The 19,269-nt window shown below is 46.1% G+C and overlaps 1 protein-coding gene across 9 annotated transcripts in view; it reads right to left on the minus strand.

The window, feature by feature from the left end:
• The window catches only part of ABCC9 (ATP binding cassette subfamily C member 9), a 124,417-nt gene that overhangs the window by 29,679 nt on the left and 75,469 nt on the right, over positions 1-19,269 (minus strand). For all 9 annotated transcript variants that reach the window (XM_087872989.1, XM_087872985.1, XM_087872987.1 and 6 more), the window contains 5 exons: positions 18,188-18,414; positions 9,738-9,886; positions 8,402-8,471; positions 5,271-5,428; positions 3,846-3,938 (listed from right to left, as the gene is read on the minus strand). In XM_087872989.1, the coding sequence (XP_087729115.1) occupies positions 3,846-3,938; positions 5,271-5,428; positions 8,402-8,471; positions 9,738-9,886; positions 18,188-18,414 (697 nt within the window). The remainder of the gene's footprint in view (positions 1-3,845; positions 3,939-5,270; positions 5,429-8,401; positions 8,472-9,737; positions 9,887-18,187; positions 18,415-19,269) is intronic.

The following is a 19,269-nucleotide window of genomic DNA, read 5'->3' on the forward strand; positions in this document are numbered from 1 at the left end:
TATGACTGGACTCCACTCCTGTCGTCATTAGCCAGCATGACCAGTGGTCAAAGATGATTAAACATACTGTAATCCAGCAGTATCTGAAAGGCTGCATTACTCCCAGCCTTGCTCTAGAAAGATATTATTTTGTATCTGATTGTCTACCTGATCCTTACAGTGTACTAGCTGATAACTCGGCGTTGTCTGGGTATTTATGAAGCCCAATCCTCACAGGCTTTAAAAGTATACACATTATAAAGTAAAATCATACACAAAATCACTATAAGTCTTTGGGCCCCATCCCCTGTCCATCTGGCTGCCCACGCTCACCGGTAACCACTATCTGGCGCCTGGGGCCGTTGGGGCTGCACATGGCCGGCTGCTGCGGTAACCACCTGACACCCCATCTGGCAGCAACGGACCATCTTTCCATCAGGAATGGCCCAGCGGGTGGCACGTGGCTGCTGTGGAGGGCCGCCGGGACCGATCAGCTGGGTGGCATGACCGCTATATTCACCCCGAGGGGTATTAGGGGTGTGTTACCCCCACAGTATTTTTTTCCAGAGAATAAGTCATCTGTGTACCAAGTTTGGTTGAAATTGCTCAAGGCGTTCCAGAGTTATGCTGGAACATACACACACACACAGCAATTTATATATAATTATAGATTAATAGTGTTGAAGGCAGTGGTGGGATTCAAATAATTTAACAACCGGTTCTCTGCCCCAATGACCAGCTGGGTAGGCATGGCTTGGTGGTCATGTGACCCTGTTGGTGTGGCCAACTCAACTTCACTCACAATTACAATGTGATAAGGATTAACCAGAGAGGCAGTTTCTGCAGGGCAATAAAGATTAGGCTAGAAATAACACCAGAATGTTTCCTTCCTGCCTTCTTTACAGGATTAGCTCTGTAAAGTGGAATAAAACAAAATAAGATTTCTTCCAACAACCGGTTCTCCTAACTGCTTAGAAAGTTAACAACCGGTTCTCCAAAATAGGTGCGAACTGGCTGAATCCCACTACTGGTTGAAGGTATTGACTCTTCATCATCTTATGACCTACGGACCATAAGGCGTAGACAGAGAATTAAGATTTACTTTGATCTCTTCTATCACTCTGCCTGGTTTTTGTCTAGGAGGATGCTAATCAGAGGTCACTTCCTTCTGGCTTTCTTCCCAGGCACACTCACATAGAACTTTTACTGGTTGACATTTCCATATGATTGGGATTACCAGAACATATTTAAACTCTAACAAATACAGTACAACATTCCAATACAGGGTCATGAAAGTTTACACTTGATGGATCCCATCAATGATCTCATGCACTGACTTAGGCATGTCCTCATTAAAAAAACGCAATGTCCCAAATCTCACAACTTCATCAAGCATCTCAAGACATGCTTGCATGACATTCTGAAGGGTTGCAGTGTGTGTGGGGAAAATGCTGCATCTTCATGTGAACTCTTACAAGATATCAGGGGTTTCCCGTGTGATTTCATAATACGTTACTCTTCTTCGCAAAGGAAAAACCGAACCTTATTTATCTCACACAATTGTGATTAATAGGTTTATATTACTATGTGGCTGGAGTTCACACGTTAGGCTTAACTCTGAATCCAGGTTAATTCCTGTGTTCATATAACCTTGAATGCCCAAACAGGCAGACTCTATTATAGCTTGTTGTGATGGCCTGATCCAACCTATATATACAAGCCAAAAACTAGATTCCAACAAAATACAGAAGCCAGGAAATCTACTTCCATTTTTGTATTGTCTAAGATGTTGTATGAACTCAGCTTGTTTGTTACCAGAGGACACCGATGTGCAAAGAAAGGCACATGCAAAACACTGTAGCATAAATATCCCTTCCTACACACCATGAAAAACCGGAATGCATTATTCCAATAACATGATAATAACTACAGTCTGTCTCTGGCCTCTCTGGCATCTGCACGTTTTCCCCTTCCTTTCTACCCCTCCTCTCCCTCTATGGAAACTCTGACACACACAATCTGCATCATGTCATCTCCATCGTGCTCTTCTGCTTATTATTACTACACTTTTCAACCCGTCCAAATGACAGTTACAAAGGTCACCTTCGAAGAAGCCTGAGCTGTTCGGAGGTTGCCTTGTGATGGGAATGCATGCCTTCTGGATGCGTACTTAATGAACTCAGAACAAAGGGAAATAATTGCCAGTTTTCATCCAGTAAAGCTTAGCTTTCTAATAAAACTCCGAATAGAAAGAACATTGGCTTAACTGCTGCAAAGATGAGGAGAGGGGAATGAAACTAAGAGAATAACAAGAGTTGGAAGGGATCTTGGAGGTCTTCTAATCCAATCCCCTGTTCAGGCAGGAAACCTAATACCAATTCAGACAAATGATTGTCCAATCTCTTCTTAAAAGCCTCCAGTGATGGAGCATCCACAATTTCTGGAGACAAGATGTTCCACTGATTAATTGTTCTAACTGTCAGGAAATGTCTCCTTAGTTCTAGTTTGGTTGTCTCCTTGATTATTTTCCATCCATTGCTTCTTCTCCTGTCTTCAGGTGCTTTGGAGAATAGGTTGACCCCTTCTTCATTGTGGGCAGCCCCTTAGATAACACTGTTATCATATCTAGTCCTTCTTTTCCTTAAATTAGACATTTTGGTTCACTTCTATTCTAGCTTTTGTTCTTTCTCCTCTTTAACCTGACTACAGATTTTTGTTGTGGTTGTTGTCCTCAACACTACAGGAGCAAATGAGGGTCATTCCATGTACAACTGGATCTGATTAAGAGTCTTTTCCCATTACTCAGTTGAAGTGCCCTTCACTTACGTTGAACTGGCAGTCAACTACATTGGCAAGAGATTTGATGCCTCCATTGCTGGATCCCCATCTTGACTTTCCGTATTTTTTGCACTTTTTTGTCTCCCAAAAGAGGGTGAAAATGTCTGTGCGTCTTATAGACCGCCCCCCACCAGCCGTTTTTTGGCCTCTGCATGCCCTGTTTTTGGGAGTTTTTTCAGCTTTTTCCAGGCCATTTTTCAGCCTGTTTTGGGGGCTTTTTTCAGCCCATTTTCTAGGCTGTTTTGGTCCATTTTGGGGGCTTTTTTGGGCCTGTTTTTGAGGCTTTTTTTTTGAAAAAAATGGGCTGAAAAAAGCCTTGAAAACGGGCCAAAAAAAAGGTTGGAAAAGGGCCGAAAAAAGGCCCGGAAATGGGACGCGTGGAGGCCAAAAACTTTTTTTGGGTTGATTTCCTCTTCTAAATTTAGGTGCATCTTATAGTCCAAAAAATACGGTAATTGCCTCTGCTTCCAGTCAGTGCCATAACATTCCCTCCAGAAGAACGAGTGACAAAACAGATTTGATCCAATCTGGGTCAGTCATCGGAAGCAGAGGTTTAATCTTCCGAGCTTTCTGGAGCCCATCCTCAGAGAACTTCTCTCTCACCAGAATGTGATGACGGAGAAGTTCGGTGACCGACCCAGATTGGATCCTGAAGCATTATCCTGGGACAGGTGTAGTTGCTTTCAAAACGGATTCGACACACCTTTTTGAGTCTGCCTTGATGTGGTGTTGGAATGAGGGAGGAAATTCTACATCGGGGGGGGGGGGAACGATGGCTCCTTTTACGACCTGTGGACTTCGACTCCCAGAATTCCTGGGCCATGGCTCCTAGGAATTCTGGGAGTCGACATCCACAGGTCGTAAAGGACCCATCGTTCCCCACCCCTGCTCTAAATGAACACCACTAGAGCTAAGGATGACTTAAGGCTATCTCACTCAAGGTCCCCAAATGAGAGAAGGACAATTTCATAAGGATGTGTCAAAAACAAGGATGGTGTATGGCTCAAAATGGCTTATTATTTGCAAACCTGAATGCTCGGATGGTCGTGAGGCCTTCTGCAGTCTCGGAAAAGTGGCAAAGAAGAGGCAACTGAGTGCTGTCATCAAGTTCCTGGAGATCCCTGTTACCAAGAGAAAGGAGGTGAGCCAAGAAGAAGCCATATTTCAGCATCTAGTAAACAAAGACCTTGTTTTCCTTATTTAAACGATTGAATCACTTGCTCTCCCTAAACAAAAATGTGACAGTCTTTTATGGTTGTTATGCATGGGCACATTCCCTGGGGAGACCGTTTTCGCCTTCCCGGAGCCTCAAGGAAAGCCTCCAGTGCCTGGGGAGGGCAAAAATCTGCCATGTTGCAGGAGGCCAACTAGGCCACACCCACCATGGCCATGGCCACGCCCACCCAGCAACCGGGCAGAGAACCCCTTGCTAAAATTTTTGAAGCCCACCCCTGCTTAGAAGTTATCCATTGGAAGCCACCTACCAAAAGGAGCTTAAGACAGCAACAGTGAAGGAAGTCCCCCATTTTGTTTCAGAAGTTTCTCTTGTTTTTCTCTTTCTGATGCTCATTTATTTTTGTTTTATTTATTTATATCCCACCTTTATTTTTATTTTTTTAAAAAATAAATAACTCAAGCAGCAAACCTACCTAATACTTTTTCCTTCTCCTATTTTCTCCATAACATCAATCCTGTGACTTGAATTGGGCTGAGAGAAAGCGACTGGCCCAATGTTGCCAGTTGGCTTTCATGGCTAAGGCGGGACTAGAACTCACAATCTCCTGGTGATTGGCCCACAGTCACCCAGCTGGCTTTCATGGCTAAGGCGGGACTAGAACTCACAATCTCCTGGTGATTGGCCCACAGTCACCCAGCTGGCTTTCATGGCTAAGGCGGGACTAGAACTCACAATCTCCTGGTGATTGGCCCACAGTCACCCAGCTGGCTTTCATGGCTAAGGCGGGACTAGAACTCACAATCTCCTGGTGATTGGCCCACAGTCACCCAGCTGGCTTTCATGGCTAAGGCGGGACTAGAACTCACAATCTTCTGGTGATTGGTCCACAGTCATCCAGCCAGCTTTCATGCCTAAAGCAGGACTAGAACTCACAGTCTCCTGGTTTTCAACCTAATGTCTTATCCACTGGATTCTTTTTCTTCCTTGTCTTTTACTCACCTTTTTTTTCTTCCCCTGCTTCCTTGCAAATCAAACAAGGATTGAATGCTGCCACCAAAGGTTTAAATTATTTGGACAAAGCCACTTTTTTTAAAATTAGCCTTGTATGGGGATTACAGTTATCCTTGAACATGCAGTTTTATGACTGCACAATGCCCCATCCTGCCAAAAACACTTCCCCTGCTGGCGATAACAAACCTCAAAATTCTAACGTCATCCGTTAATTAAATATTTTCTATCTTTTTTTAAAAGAGGGAGAGAGAAATGAAAAACTTACTTAGATGCCACTCTGAAGTATTTCTGGATGAAATAAAACGCCACTGCAAGAGGCAGGAGAGCAAGTAGGAAGTAGCGGGTGGCATATGAAATCATCCCGACAGCAGATAGACAGAGTAATGTTGAACGCGAGAGGGATTCCACAGTCGGTGGAATGTGCTGCAGCAAACATAAGCAATAAATGCGATATCAGACCACAGCCTCTGTAGGGAAAGTGCAGGCAGAGCTGGGTGGTGGGGTTAAACATATCATCAGTTTAGAGTCTTTACGTCGCCACAAATGATTCAAGTCCAGTCTCTCCTTGAATTCCATTGACTTCATCTGGCGCCAATTTAGTGCTGACTGTTAGTTGACTAGATTCTTGTGTATAGGCTTCTGGGCTGCAGTTTAACGTATGGTCCTGATGCTTTGCGCCTGACATTAATCTAACCAAGTAACAGTCGGCACTAAATTGGCGCTAGAAAAAGGTCAGTGGAACGCAAGAGGGGTTCTACTTGGATCATTTGTGGCAACGTAAAGAATCTAAGCCAGGGGTGTCAAATTTGAGTCGTCACGGCATCGTCACGTGATGTATCAGGACTTTTTTCACCTTTGCTAAACCGGGCGTGGACGTGGCCAGCATGTGACGCATCCGGGCCGCCATCCGCGAGTTTGACAGCCCTGCTCTAAGCTGATGAGATGTTTAACTCTGCCTCCCAGCTCTGCCTGGCCTTCTCCTACAGCCACCCAGTTACAGCATTTATTTGAAAGAAGGTTCATCTGAAATTTAAGAAGAGCTCCCTCAAAAGGAAGAGTAGACAGAGGAACAGTTAAAAACTCATTGAAAAAATCTGTATAATGCTCAGCTTCCCTACCACGTAAGATGAATCTTTCTCGCACTATGGATCTATGCAGCTTAAATAAAACTAACCTGCTTCTATAGAAGACAAGATGGGAGATATTTGTGCATCATGTCCTCTAAAACTGCACCCCAGGCAGGTTCTCATTGGCTAGAAGTCTTGCCGCATACAAGCTGCCAACTCCTTTTCTTCTCAATTAAAAGTGCAGGAGGATGGATAACATATACAGGTGGTCCTTGCTTCCTGAAGGTAATTGGGACCAGGAACTCTGTTGCTAAGCAACCGCACTTGTAAGACTTGGTGTCCCGTGACTGATCCAACTCATGACAGTACCAGTTTATTTATTTATTTTATTTATTTATTGCGATTTATATGCCGCCTTTCTCCCTAGGGACTCAAGGCGGCTTACAAAATGACAACTTCAATACAAATCACAATACAATACCAAATTAAAATCAGTAACCCAATTAAAAAATGATTTAAAATTATACCAGTGTACCCCCAAACGGATCAGTTAGGCGATCCGTTAGTTAGGCGAACCCTGTGCGGATCATGTGTCCTGCAGTCAAGTGATCGCCATTTTTATTTCCTGCCAGCTTCCCCATTGACTTTGCTGGCTTCCAGCCAGCAGTAAAAGTCACCAATCATGATCCCGTGTCATAACTGCAGGATACCGCAGGGACCACAACTATGAGGACCTGTGTTAAGTTCCCTTTGTAACTGTGAGCAGTTGATGAATGAATGGTTGGTAAGTGAGGGTGTTTTGGCCTGTCGGCCACCGGCCCTTCCAGCAGCCGAATCAGAGGAGGAGCAGGTGTGGGAGTCAGGATCAGCATCAGGCAACCTGAGAGCTCCGAGGGGGAAGAGGAATGGAGCTCTCAGAGAGAGAGAGGTGGAGCATGGGCCGTCCATCAGCCCTCAGATGGAAAGTCAACAGCTCCCAGGTCTGGAGGTAGCTGATGAGGAAGAGGAGGAACAGCTGGGTCCAGTTCCTGACGTGTGGATGCACAAAAGGCAGAGGAGAGGAGAGCAGTGGAAATCTGTGGGCTGATCCTTGGGACGGAAGAGCCACCGCTGCTAGTGAAGCCCCACCCTAGCTTTGGGGATAAAAGGCAGGGGGTGGAAATGAATAGATATGGCAGACAACTATTCACCTCCCTGCCAGACAGACTTGTTAACCTGCATTGAGAGAGAAACTTTTTGCCAGGGCTGCTGGCGCTCCTAATAAAGGAATCCTTGATGAATTCAGAGGTTTTGTTGTGTTTGGGGAGCTGGGTCAGAACAGAGGGCTACCTGTTTTGCAGTATGATCAGCATTGCAGTATGATCAGCATTGCATTATGATCAGCATTGTATACCAAGATTGGTATTGTTGTGGCTCGGTCGCCTGAGCCTGGGCTATCGACAGATGCAGACTCGGAGAGTGAGGGAGAGGAGTTGGCAAGGCCTCCCTCTCCAGGACCCTCCTCTCTGGCAATGCCTCCAGAGGACACCAAAGCCCAAAAGATAGGCTCAGAGCCAAGCACGTCCCTGCAGCCACAGGTGGACAGCGACGAAGTAGATAAGTGCTGGCTGGACCCTCGGCAGAGGCGCAGGGAGAAGCATGCACAGCAGAGGGGAAGGCGTGCCAGAGATTAGCTGAGTCACTGGACCACACCCCACAGGGTATAAATGTGGGTGTGGTGGCTGGTTCAGTTTGTGACGAGCAAAAACTAGAAATAATCCATGATCTCTGCGTTACTGGACTTCTACCTGCCTTGTCGGACTGCATTTGGACTAATCCTTGTATTATTGAAACTCTGCCTGCTTTATCGGAATGCTTGCAGTCTAATCTTTGTTTTGTGTGAGTAAAGTCTGAATTGGCAGCTAGCCACTGGATTGCTGCCAGCTTTATCTTCAAAGATTTTGTCGTGTAGCTTATTAACTCCGGGCCGTCCGTGGGGGTGCGTGTGTGTGACGGGGACAGAACAGGTATACAATTCCAACCAGACATGAAACCTGTAAAATGGTTACTAATCCCATTTCACATATGGAAAACCTGTCTAGACCAGAGTTCCCCAACCTTTTCGGCTTTGCGACTGGGGAGGGAGGGAAGAGGGGATGGTTCCACAGAGGGGGGGAAACGTGTGTGCCCAGCTCCATTTGAGTGAGCATCCACCACTTCCACGAGCCAGTTCGGAAAGGCCCAAGGTCCGGTAGTGGACTACAGCTTGGAGGATATGGACCCCCTGATCTAGACATATATAAAATATCCATTTTCCAACTCATAGCATGCAACAAATCAAGGTGCTCACCTGATCAATAATGTTTGTATCAGCAGAAAAACGGTTCAGAATTAGCCCCAAAGGTGTCATATCGAAGAATCTGTAAAGGGGGCAGGAATAGTAAAAGGTTATCCGGTATAGAAAGAATGTTCCCAGTTATTTTATTTTATCCATAATAAATAAATTTTGTTTCATTTCCCTATCTTGCACTAAATTACGTGAGTTGCCATCTTTCCAAAATTGAACAATAAAACCAATCTTCCCCTTTGATGACATCATCTAGGCAAAAATTTCCCTTCCCTCTCTGAAGTGAAGGGGACATGGACAATGCAACACAACAAGGCCTTTTCTGGGGTGGCCCCCACATTTTGGGACATTTGATTTGCAAAGTTGTTTACAAAGTTCCGTCCTTCGGGACATTGAGAAGACTACCAAAGTTGGTTTTATTCACCTTGCAGATGGTATTGTTTTCCTAAAACCATAAGTAAATTATAGTTACAACTGCAGTAGCATACAAAATTTAATAAAATACGATAGATAGATAGATAGATAGATAGATAGATAGATAGATAGATAGATAGATAGATAGATAGATAGATAGATAGATAGATAGGCAGGCAGGCAGGCAGGCAGGCAGGCAGGCAGGCAGGCAGATATTATTTATTAAATTTAAATCCATGGTGATTTTGGGCAAGTGGGTAGATGGGTAGATGGACGGATGGACCAAATCATACTTCTTTCCTTTGGAGTTTACCAAAATCCAGTTACTTGAAGTGCTTCAATCTTCTCCACTAATCTACCAAATACTATTCTCAGCAATGATCAGATGTTTGAAGTCTATTGTCAACTCGCAAAGCATCCCTAGCCTGCTCTCGAGTTGCCATAGACAAGGGGGATGGGAAACCGATGAAGCAACATGGCAGCCACAGACAGGAGCTCATTCCAGACATATCTTTCTCAAGGCTGTCTCCCAGAGTTACCGACAATGGTCAGAGGGGAGTAGTCTCTACAACCCGCGAAATTGCTCCTTGGGCAAATCTGATTGATGACACACCCTGGGGGGAGGGGGAGAAACAGGGTCATGATTAGGACCATAAATTACATGGGGTCAGAGTTGGCTACACCTGGAACGTGCAGACATGGAGCTCCTAATAAATAACTGGATTTCTTTTGAAGCTTGGCTCGAGGCTCATGATTTAATTAGGGCATCCATTGGAACCCTGACATCTATCCCTTAAAGACCCAACCCCTGGCCACTAGATACTACCTCTTTACTCCTGGGTTCTCCCACTCAAGTTCTGGACACTCATAAGATCTATTAAGTGGCTCGTTCTATCTACCAAAAGGAACATGATAATTTCTGTACCTGATGGGTCCAAGGATGATCTTGTTGAGCAGATCGTGGTAAAGGTTCTTAGCAGCAGTGAGGCCCATCCATTCAACGGTCAAAGACGTGACAAGGCAAAGTACAATGCCTGCCCCACTGAGAATGCTGAACACTGCAACGTGGCACGTCTGTTCCAAAACAAGGGTACAATTCAAATAAATCCTGGGGAAAGATTACTATTTCTTTTCATTGTTTTGAAACATCCCATAAACATATAGTAGTGGCCAAAATTGTGGAAAGTGTATTTTTGAGGTTTGATGGCTAATAACACCACTTTTCAATAAAGGTTTGATATAATAACACCACAGTTTCAAGATAATCCTATTCCACTGCTGGAATGGCCTGGGAATAGCCCAGATCTTAACCCAGTTGAAAATCTATGGAGCAGACTAGTGGTGGGTTTCAAAATTTTTTACAACCGGTTCTGTGGGCATGGCTTGGTGGGCGTGGGATGGCTTGATGGGCGTGGCTTGGTAGGTGTGGCAGGGGAAGGATGCTGTAAAATCTCCATTCCCTCCCGAATCCAGGGGAAGGTTACTGCAAAATCCCCATTTCCTCCCAATCAGCTGGGACTCAGGAGGCAGAGAATAGATGGGGGTGAGGCCAGTCAGAATTTTTACTACCGGTTCTCCGAACTACTCAAAATTTCCACTACCGGTTCTCCAGAACTGGTCAGAACCTGCTGAAACCCAGCTCTGTAACAGACTAAAGAAACTTGTTAGTCAGAAGTGACCCAGTTAATCGAAGCAATCATTCAATCTTGGTTTCACATTAGAACAGCTGCAGAACTAGAAGACTTGGTTCATTCCATGGGAAGACTTTATAAGGCTGTAATTCATGCTAAAGGTTACCCAACTAAGTATTAACTGACGTGGTGATAATTTTTGCATATCTCGTTTTTTCTATGGTGATCATTTTTGTGTATCTCATTTTTTTCTACGTGTTTCACTTTTCTTCTTTATCCTGTAACTGCTGTTCTAATAGCAAATCCTTCATAAAAGTTATTGCATTACATTCTTGATTAAATTATCTTTCTATTGATATATAATTTTATGGTACTACTCCCACAAAAAAGTGGGATTATTAGCCAGTTTTAGAAAATACACTTTTCCCAAAAGGTTACCACAACTTTGGCCACTAGTATAGCCAGATTATCTGGTGAATAACTTTTGTACCGCATACACTTAATGACCCAAGTTAATTGGGTTTTATAGTTCTTTAAAAGAAAAATGAAAGTTTCCATTTTTACATGGAATGTAAAATGGAATTGTGACATACAACTAAACTATAACGACCAAGGCTCATAGAATTATACTACTGTAATGGGTAATTAGGAACATCAATTCAAATCAGGGGTGGGTTCTAATTTTTTTTACTACCGGTTCTGTGGGCGTGGCTTATTTTGTGGGCATGGTTTGATGGTCATGTGACAATTTTTTAGGATTTAGTAGAGGTACTGGTCTACCAGGCTTTTAACTGCTTGCAGAGCTGTACCGGTCTACCCATTTGTTCTTGGAGGCACCGGTCTACCCATTTGTTTTTCGAGCGCACTGGTCTACCACCACACTGCCTTTTAACACTGATCAGCTGTAGGGTGGCCCTTTGAAGCCCCTTGGCAAGGGTTTAAACAGTTTTTTTCCTTCTAGCTGATCAGCTGGGACTCAGGAGGCAGCGAATAGATTGGGGGTGGGGCCAAATAAAAGGTAAGAATAACATGGGGGCCGGCAGGAGGGCCCAGCTCCCAAACAAAGAGAACCGGTTCAGTGACGTCATATCGTCACTGCTACCGGCTCGGCCGAACCGGGCTGAACCGAGAGGAACCCACCACTGATTCAAACCCCTTGTGTGATGGAATGTGCACTTGTAGTAGTAGAGGAGGGGGGAGATTTGATCAACTCAGAACTTTCCTAGAAAGAGATGTGGATCATGAGACGGCAGAGAAGGAGGGAAGTGCTTCTGTAGGAGAAAGAGGTGGCAGAATCTGGGGGAGGAGTTAAAAGAGGGATCAGTCTAGAATCCCTACGTAGTCATAAGTGGACTAGGTCCAACCCCTTTGAACTCCATGGATCCTCATCTAACTTCAAGCAGGTGCTTTCCTTAGTTGAGAAGATTCTTGTACAGAGGAGTTTTAGCAATAAATCAGTTGAATTGGACCTTCACGTGCGGATCTGATCTTTTACCCTTGACCGTTTCCAGGTGATTATACCTTGGCTTAGCAACTCTCAGGATATAGCTAGTAAAGTTATAGTGTCAGTTTGGCAGGATTCTGTCCATTAGGTGTAAGTAAATAAAGGCTTGAACTTGATTGGATTTTACTGTCTCATCACTGGGTTTCGGCCTGCCCGACCCCTGATTTATGAAGAAATCAGAATTTAAAAATCCCATATGAATGAATGAATGAGTGAGTGAGTGAGTGAATGAATGAATTTGAATTGTATTTGCTGTGATCTGAGAAACCCCGAACGAATCCAATATCTAAGGGGCTGCCACAAAGAAGAGGGAGTCAAGCTTTTCTCCAAAGAACTTGAACTCAGAACAAGAAGCAATGGGTGGAAACTAATCAAGGAGAGAAGCAATCTAGAACTAAGGAGAAACTTCCTGACAGTGAGAACAATTAATCAGTAGAACGACTTGCCTCCAGAAGTTGTGGATGCTTCAACACTGGAAGTTTTTAAGAAGCGATTAGACAAATGTTTATCTGAAATGGTATAGAGTTTCCTGTCTGAGCAGGGGGTTGGACTAGAAGATCTCCAAGGTCCCTTTCCAACTCTTGTTATTATGTTAGTCTGTAACATGATTCTTCTCCAAGACTTCCTGAATTTTACCTTTCTGGTGACTGCTTTACAGGAGAATTTTTTTCTTTTTAACAAGCTTCTCCTCTGGTAATGTACTGCAAACTAGGGCATACAAAACCTTTGCTGGACCAGTTCTCGAATACAGCTCATTTGCCTGGAACCCGCACTGTATATCAGACATTAATACAATTGAGCGAGTCCAGAGATATTTCACGAGAAGAGTCCTTCACTCCTCTGCTCACAACAGAATCCCTTATGCCACCAGGCTTGAAATTTTGGAATTAGACAATTTAGAACTATGCCACCTTCGGTCTGACCTAAGCATAGTACACAAAATTATCTGCTACAACGTCCTACCTGTCAATGACTACTTCAGTTTCAACCACAATAATACACAAGCACACAATAGATACAAACTTAAGGTAAACCGCTCCAAATTTGATTGCATAAAATATGACTTCAGCAACAGAGTGGTCAATGCCTGGAATGCACTACTTGACTCTGTGGTTACTTCCCCAAACGGCCATAACTTTAACCTTAGACCAGGGGTCAGCAACCCGCAGCTCTGGAGCCGCATGTGGCTCTTTCATCCCTCTGCTGTGGCTCCCTGTTACCGGTCAGCTCCACAATTGATAGGGCTTTCAGTTAGGACAGGTAGAGGAAAAAGGATGCCTCGCTAGGAGGAGACTCTATGGTGGGGGAACTGGATTTCCAGTTGGCAGAGGAAAAAGGACGCCACACTAGGAGGAGACTTTATGGTGGGGGAACCGGACTTCCGGTCGGATCCAGAACTGAATGGGAGGCTTCTGGTTAGGAGTGTTTAAGGTTGCCGACCCCTGCCTTAGACTGTCTACTGTTGACCTCACCCCATTCCTAAGAGGTCTGTAGGGAGGCGTGCATAAGCACCCCAACATGCCTACCGTCCCTGTCCTACTGTCCCCCACTTATTTGTACCCATTCCCTGTGTTTATACTTATATCTGTTCTCTTATATGTTTGACAAAATAATAAAATAAAATAAATAAAGTTGCCAAGATTCAGAAACACTGTATTAAGTATTTATTTATTATTTATTGGTTCGATTTATATGCCAGCCTTCTCCGGAGACTCAGGGCGGCTTACAATGCGTTAAGCAATAGCCTTCATCCTTTTGTATATACCTGCTTAGTAGGGCTTTCGCCCCCCCCCAAGCGGTGTTCTTTTTTATACAAAGTCAGCTTATTGCCCCCACAAACCGGGTCCTCATTTTACCTACCTCGGAAGGATGGAAGGCTGAGTCAACCTTGAGCCTGGTGAGATTCGAACTTGCAGTAATTGCAGGCAGCTGGTGCTACTTAACAGCACTTTAGTCTGCTGCGCCACCAAGGCTCTTAAAAGTAGTAGAACTGGCGAAGGGATTCCCCTCTTCTATCCTTCATTAAATGCTTTGGCAGCCAAACCAACGAGCTGTGGAGTTTTCTGGCTTGCAAATGCAAACAACTTTGGGATTTTATTTAAGCAGAGCACAGCAGAACATTATTTGCAGAAGTCCAACCATTTTGCAAAAAAAAAAAAAAACCCACCCCAAAGCCGTCCTTAGTTCGAGTCCCAGGCCTTGAACTCTCTTTTCAAACCGGGCTAAACAAGACGCTCCAAAGGGGATTTGAAATTCCTGCGATTGGTGAATGAGATCATATACAGGATCCTGAGTTCACTTCTCAGAACTCTCTGACTAAGCTGTGAGAAGTTTCCAGGAGCGGAGAGAAAAAGATTCCTTGAATCTATACAGAATGTCCCTGTCATGTTTTCTTGACCGCTTTTAGGGGATAAGTTTATTTATTTATTTGATTTCTATAGCTGTCCATCTCTGCCCAAACGATTCTGGGCAGCTCACAATTAATATGAGGACGCAGGGAGCTATTTAACACCGAGTGCTTCTTACAGCTTTTTTTTGGCCACCTGAAGGATTATCCGGAGGTAGAGGAATCGTTTCTAATTTAAAACTGAGGAAAGTTTATTCAATACGATTTTCTGCGTTGCTGATGCAGCCGAGACAGGCTTTGGCTGCGGTCCGCAGAGTTCTAATTCTAAAGTTTGCAATTCGTTATGAAACTGACATGAACGAGACTAAATACATGAAAAGGTGACGTTAAGTTTTCAGTAAGTGTTAAATTTGGTAACATCTACTCGAAGTCACTTCTCATAACTCCATGGATGTTCCATGTCGTTTCCTTGGCAACAGATGAAAGGGACTGATTGATTTATATCCCTCCTTTATTATGATTATTTTTTTTTCAAATAACTCAGGAAGGCAGAGATATCCAACACACTTTCCTCCTCCTTTTTTTTCCCTCACAGCAAAAACCCTGTGAGGTGGGTTGGGCTGAGAGAGAGAGGGGGGGAGGGAGGGAGGGAGAGAGGGAGAGAGAGAGAGAAAGAGGGGGGGAGGGAGGGAGAGAGAGGGAAGGGGAGGGAGGGAGAGAGGGAGAGAGAGAAAGAGAGAGGGGGGGAGGGAGGGAGAGAGAGGGAAGGGGAGGGAGGGAGAAAGGGTGATGGAGGGAGGGAGGGAGAGAGAGAGGGAGGGAGGGAGGGGGAAGGAGGGAGAGAGAGAAAGAGAGAGAGGGAGGGGGAGGGAGGGAGAGAGAGGGGGAGAGAGGGAAGGGGATGGAAGGAGGGAGAGAGAGAGGGAGGGAGGAGGGAGAGGGAGGGAGGGAGGGAGAGAGAGAGAAGGAGGGAGGGAGGGAGGGACGGAGGGGAGGGAGAAAGAGAGAGAGAGAGGGAGGGAGGAGGGAGAGGGAGGGAGGGAGAGAGGGAGAGAGAGAAAGAGAGGGGGGAGGGAGGGAGAGAGAGGGAAGGGGAGGGAGGGAGAGAGGGAGAGAGAGAAAGAGAGAGGGGGGAGGGAGGGAGAGAGAGGGAAGGGGAGGGAGGGAGAGAGGGTGATGGAGGGAGGGAGGGAGAGAGAGAGGGAGGGAGGGGGAAGGAGGGAGAGAGAGAAAGAGAGAGAGGGAAGGGGATGGAAGGAGGGAGAGAGAGAGAGGGAGGGAGGAGGGAGAGGGAGGGAGGGAGGGAGAGAGAGAGAAGGAGGGAGGGAGGGAGGGAGGGACGGAGGGGAGGGAGAGAGAGAGAGAGAGAGAGAGGGAGGGAGGAGGGAGAGGGAGGGAGGGAGAGAGAAGAGAAGAGAGGGAGGGAGGGAGGGGGGAGAGAGAGAGAGAGAGAGAGAGAGAGAGAGAGAGAGAGAGAGAGAGAGAGAGAAAGAGAAAGAGAGAGAGAGAGAGGGAGAGAGACCAGCCCAAATGGCTATTGATTTCTTCTAGGACATTTTTTCTGACTTCCAGTTTACATCATTGATCTCCTGATGGCCTCCCATCCCACAACTAATCAGCTTTGACATGGCCTTATAGCCAGGATGAGATCAGGAGGGTCCTGAGCTTTAAGAAGAAAGTTTGGCAGATGTTTTATTGTAACTTTTATTAAGGAGGTCGCTAATGCCGCAATTTATTTTGCTATTATTCCTACTGTTGATTTATCTTGCCTATCGTGTATTTCCTTCATTGGCTTTTGCCTTATTTTATAATGTAAGACCTCGACTTACATCCGTTTGTTTAGTGGCCATTCTAAGTTACAACGGCACTGAAAAAAGGGACTTGCGACCAGTGCTCACACTTGTGACGATCACACCATCCCTATTGTCACACGATCAAACTTAGTTCTTGGCAACCCACGTGGATTCATGACAGTTGCAGCATTTCACAGACGTGTGATCACAATTTGCAATCTTTCCAGCCGGCTTCCAGCAAGCCAAGTCAGTGGGGGAAGCTGGATTCACTTAAGGACCATGTGATTCACTTAACAACTGCAGTGATTTGCTAACCCACCACGGCACCAGCACTGATGATGTTACCCAGTTTGGATCACGAAACGTCTACAAAAAAGCAACCAAGTTCAGAGAGCACCAAGGACCCTTCAAAAGCAGTCATACAATTGGGCACAACTCACAACAGCCACCTTGCTTAGCGACACAAATTCTGATCCCAATTGTGGTCATAAGTCAAGGACTACCCATAAGCTTCCCCCTACACCAGTGATGGCTAACCTTTTTGCCATTGCGGGCCAAAAGTGGGGGGAGTGCGGGGGGTGGGTCACTCGTGCCCGTGCCCACACCCATAATTCTATGCCCCCCACCCCCCACGCATGTGCATGTGACCCCCACCACGCTCCCCCCACTTTTGGCATGTGATGGCAAGGTAGGCCCGTTTTTCACTCTCCCCAGGCTCCAGGGCCTTTCTAGGAGGCTGGGGAGGGCGAAAACGGCCTCCCCTCCCCCATAGGCCCTCCAGAGGCCCTCTGGAGGCCAGAAACGGCCCGTTTGCCAACTTCCAGTCCCACTGGAAGGCCTGTTTTTCACTCTCCCCAGACTCCAGAGCCTTTCTAGGAGGCTGGGGAGGGTGAAAAAGGCCTTCCCCACCCCCCCGGAGGCCCTCCAGAGGCCGGAAACAGCCTTTTTCCTGACTTCCGGTGGGCCCCAAAGGCCCCAAAATCAGCTGGCCGGCGCACGCATGCACGTCAGAGCTGAGCTCGCGTGCCCACCAATATGGCTCCACGTGCCACCTGTGGCACGTGTGCCATAGGTTCGCCATCACAGCCCTACACACTGCACAGGAAACTATCCACAGACATTCAGTGGTCTAGAAAAGAATAATCCCTAAATTAAATGATCTTTTTCAAGGGCACTTTTTCAGCTTGCCCTCTTTTCCATTGTAATGGCTTGTTCCAGCCTTTGGTTTTTACTTAAACTAAGATTGCTCTAGCTCCGTGATGGCGAACCAATGGCAGGTGTGCCAGAGGTGGCATGAAGAGCCCTCTCTCCTGGCACGGGGACCATCGCCCCAGGTCAGATCTCTGTGGTGTTTCTTTTGTGAGCTTCTGTTTCCCTACAAATGATGAAACAGAAGCTCATGAAAGAAGATCTTGCCTCTTGCCGCGCCCCAGGGGTGAAATGCTCCCGGTTCAGACCAGATCGCCCGATCCGGTAGCAATGGCAGCGGGTGGTTCGGAGAACCAGTAGCAAAAATCTTTGCGCCCCACCCCCCCATGCCCAGCTGAGCCGCACGATCATCAGAGGCTTTTTTTTAAAGCATTTTTTCTACCACCTCTTCCGACGAAAAAATGCTTTGAAAAGTTAAAAAAAAAAAGTTGGCCACGCCCACCCAGTCACATTACCCCCACCACCACCAAGCCACGCCCACAGAACCGGTAGTAACAAATTTTACATTTCACCCCTGCCGCGCTCCCGGTGTTGGGATGCCCAGCCTCCCAGCAGCCAGCTGGTCTTCGGGTCTCTGCTGTGCATGCGTGCATGTCCACGTATGCATATGTCCATGCATGCATGCACGCATGTCCGTTAATGCGCGTGTGCATGCACCTTTCAGTTTGGGAACGCACATGCAGTTTGAGCACCCGTTGTCTAAAAGGTTCGCCATCACTGCTTTAGCCCAGGGGTCTCCAACCTTGGCAACTTTATGACTTGTGGACTTCAACTCCCAGAATTCCTCAGCCAGCGCATGCGCTGGCTGAGGAATTCTGGGAGTTGAAGTCCACAAGTCATAAAGTTGCCAAGGTTGGAGACCCCTGCTCTAGCCATGAAACATTCACCTACCTTTTCGGAGCAGAGCGTTTGGGTCTGATTCGTAGATGTCCACTGAGCCAGCCAAAAGTCAATCGCAACGATGACCGAGTGTTTCATGAGTTTGGAGAAGATCATCAAGGAGAGCAGAAGAAAGCCACCGGAGGTGAGATAGAGCCAACAAGTCTTCCAGGGCATCTTTGTCCTGAGTGGCATTGCCGCGGACATGTTGTCATCTTCTTCCTCTTCCTCCTCTTCCTCTGAAAAGTTACAGAGGTCACTGAGTCAGTTAACCTGGATAATTTACTATCTCCCACAAAGGAAACATAGGGAGATTCTAGGTAGTGACGGAGATTCAAACAGGGCCTCATGGCCCACAACTGCAATTGCACCACCAGGTTCTAGTAACAAAGCACCTATCTAACAAAATGAAATTCAATGTAGAGAAAAGTAAAGTCTTACACTTAGGCAAGAAAAACCAAAAGTACACCTATAGACTGGGTGAAACCAGGCTTAATAGCGGTAACTGTGAGAGGGATTTTGGAGTCTTAGTGTTCTGCCCCAGCTATGGACCCCAAAGAACGCAGCACACACAAAGTCTGTACAAACCTTAGTTTACTAAAATAAAATCAGTGTGTTTTTTTTTCAAACAAAAGCTGTTAACTAACTTTCTTAAATGCCTGCAAGAATCCAAAGAATAAATAATCTTAATCTTACTACGGTTGGCAGAAAGCCCAGAAGCAATTTGCAGAGAACTACGATCAAGACACGAAGGAGAGTGAATGAAGTTGTTCCCTGCAAATTGCTTCAGTTGGCATTCCTCCTTAAATAGGCTAAGGAGTGGCCAATTAGCTCCAAGCCTTACTCTCGAGGAGACCTCCTCCTGAGGAGCCACTCCTGCCTTTTGGCAGCTCTGCGTGCCCGTGCATCGAGAAGAGGCTCCTCCTCTTCGTCCTCTTCACTTAAAGAAGCTTCTGGAGGTTCTGAAGGCCCTGGCTGAATCCCCGCCTCTGGCACCACATCTTCTCCAGCCTCCTTACTGTCCGACTCGAGCGCCAGCTGCACAGGCTGCTGGCGCAGCATCACACCAGCCTCCTCACTGTCCAAATCAGCCA

Source organism: Pantherophis guttatus, chromosome 7 (assembly GCF_059756535.1).
Source record: "Pantherophis guttatus breed Tessera chromosome 7, ASM5975653v1, whole genome shotgun sequence".
NCBI lineage: Eukaryota > Metazoa > Chordata > Lepidosauria > Squamata > Colubridae > Pantherophis > Pantherophis guttatus.